This window comes from Mastomys coucha, chromosome X (genome assembly GCF_008632895.1).
Source record: "Mastomys coucha isolate ucsf_1 chromosome X, UCSF_Mcou_1, whole genome shotgun sequence".
NCBI classification, from domain to species: domain Eukaryota; kingdom Metazoa; phylum Chordata; class Mammalia; order Rodentia; family Muridae; genus Mastomys; species Mastomys coucha.
In genome coordinates, this window is record NC_045030.1 from 133,885,976 (window position 1) to 133,887,338 (window position 1,363).

At 40.0% G+C, this 1,363-nt stretch overlaps 1 protein-coding gene across 2 annotated transcripts in view; it reads left to right on the forward strand.

Moving 5' to 3' along the window:
* The window catches only part of Mid2 (midline 2), a 96,411-nt gene that overhangs the window by 66,132 nt on the left and 28,916 nt on the right, over positions 1-1,363 (forward strand). For both annotated transcript variants that reach the window (XM_031368752.1, XM_031368753.1), the window contains exon 4: positions 809-957. In XM_031368752.1, the coding sequence (XP_031224612.1) occupies positions 809-957 (149 nt within the window). The remainder of the gene's footprint in view (positions 1-808; positions 958-1,363) is intronic.

Consider the following 1,363-nt stretch of genomic DNA (forward strand, 5'->3'; position numbering starts at 1 on the left):
AGTTAGGGTTTCTCTGTGTAATAGCCCTGGCTGTCCTGGAACTCGATTTGTAGACCAGGCTGGACTCAAACTCACAAAGACCCGCCTCTGCCTCCAGAGTGCTGGGATTAAAGGCACGTACCAACACCCACCTGAATGGCAGATTTCTAAGCAGGGAGCTAAAGAGTAAGAGTCAAAGACATCAGGTGAGAGTCTCCATGCAGCTTCTGTATGTATTTTGGCTGCTGGTAAATAATAATGACTATAAGCCCGTGTTATAGGTACAATGTGTAAAGTTACAGGTACCTCATTTGATGACCATTACTTTGTGTCACACTGGATGGTTGCAACAACAATGAGTTGAAGTTTCCAAAAATACATTGTGGTAGATATATAGGGACTTAGAGAAATATATACATGTGTAAATATAACTACTCATAAATAAAAATAAGGTACTTTTGTTAAATATGTGCAAAAATACATTGCCAATAAAATGTAAACAATGGTGATCTCTAGGTGGTAGAATTACTTTTTACATTTGTATTTAATTTTTTCTGTAATTAGCATGCATTGCTTTTACAATCAGAACAATGTCATTAAGTCACAGAGGATGTAGGCTGAATGCAATCAATGTAAGTGATCAGGTTATACATTGGACAAGAAACTTAGCAGGCAGGATGAGAAGATGAACAGTTGGTTCGGGGGTCATGGGATATTAATTACCCTTATTTTTAGAATCACTGCAGCAGATCTCCTTCATGTTGTTTTATTGTTTTTAATTAAGCGCAGTATGTTTTATGTCATCTTTTCTCTTACCAATTCTCTTAAGGTTATGAAACTCAGAAAGTTGGCACAGCAGGTTGCTAATTGCCGCCAGTGTCTTGAGCGGTCAACAGTCCTCATCAACCAAGCTGAGCATATCCTAAAGGAAAATGACCAAGCACGCTTTCTGCAGTCTGCAAAAAATATTGCCGAGAGGTATGTGTGCTCCTTATGTTCTTTTGAAATGCCTGCTCTTGTGCAAGGGGGCTGGCATAAAGTCACTTAATTCTCTTCAGGCATTGTGTAGTAGCTGCCACCTGAAGATTTTTACCAGCTAGGTAATTATTGAGCCTTAGTGACAAATTACCCTGCAGCTTTCTGGACCCCTTTCTCTCTCTTTGCTGCCTGCCAGCTGTTTTAATGCATAGCCAAACATAGGGCTATTTCCTGCCATTAGCTTCATGCTAGGTCTTGAGCAATCCTGTGATAGTTGTGGTGTGTGGGAAGACAAACTCCAGGTTACATTGATAGGCTGCGCCTTTCCTAAGCCTATGCATGTTTTTATTTTTTTTAAATCAATTTCACCCTCACTCTCTTGCCTCTTTCTCTCCTATCTCCCACA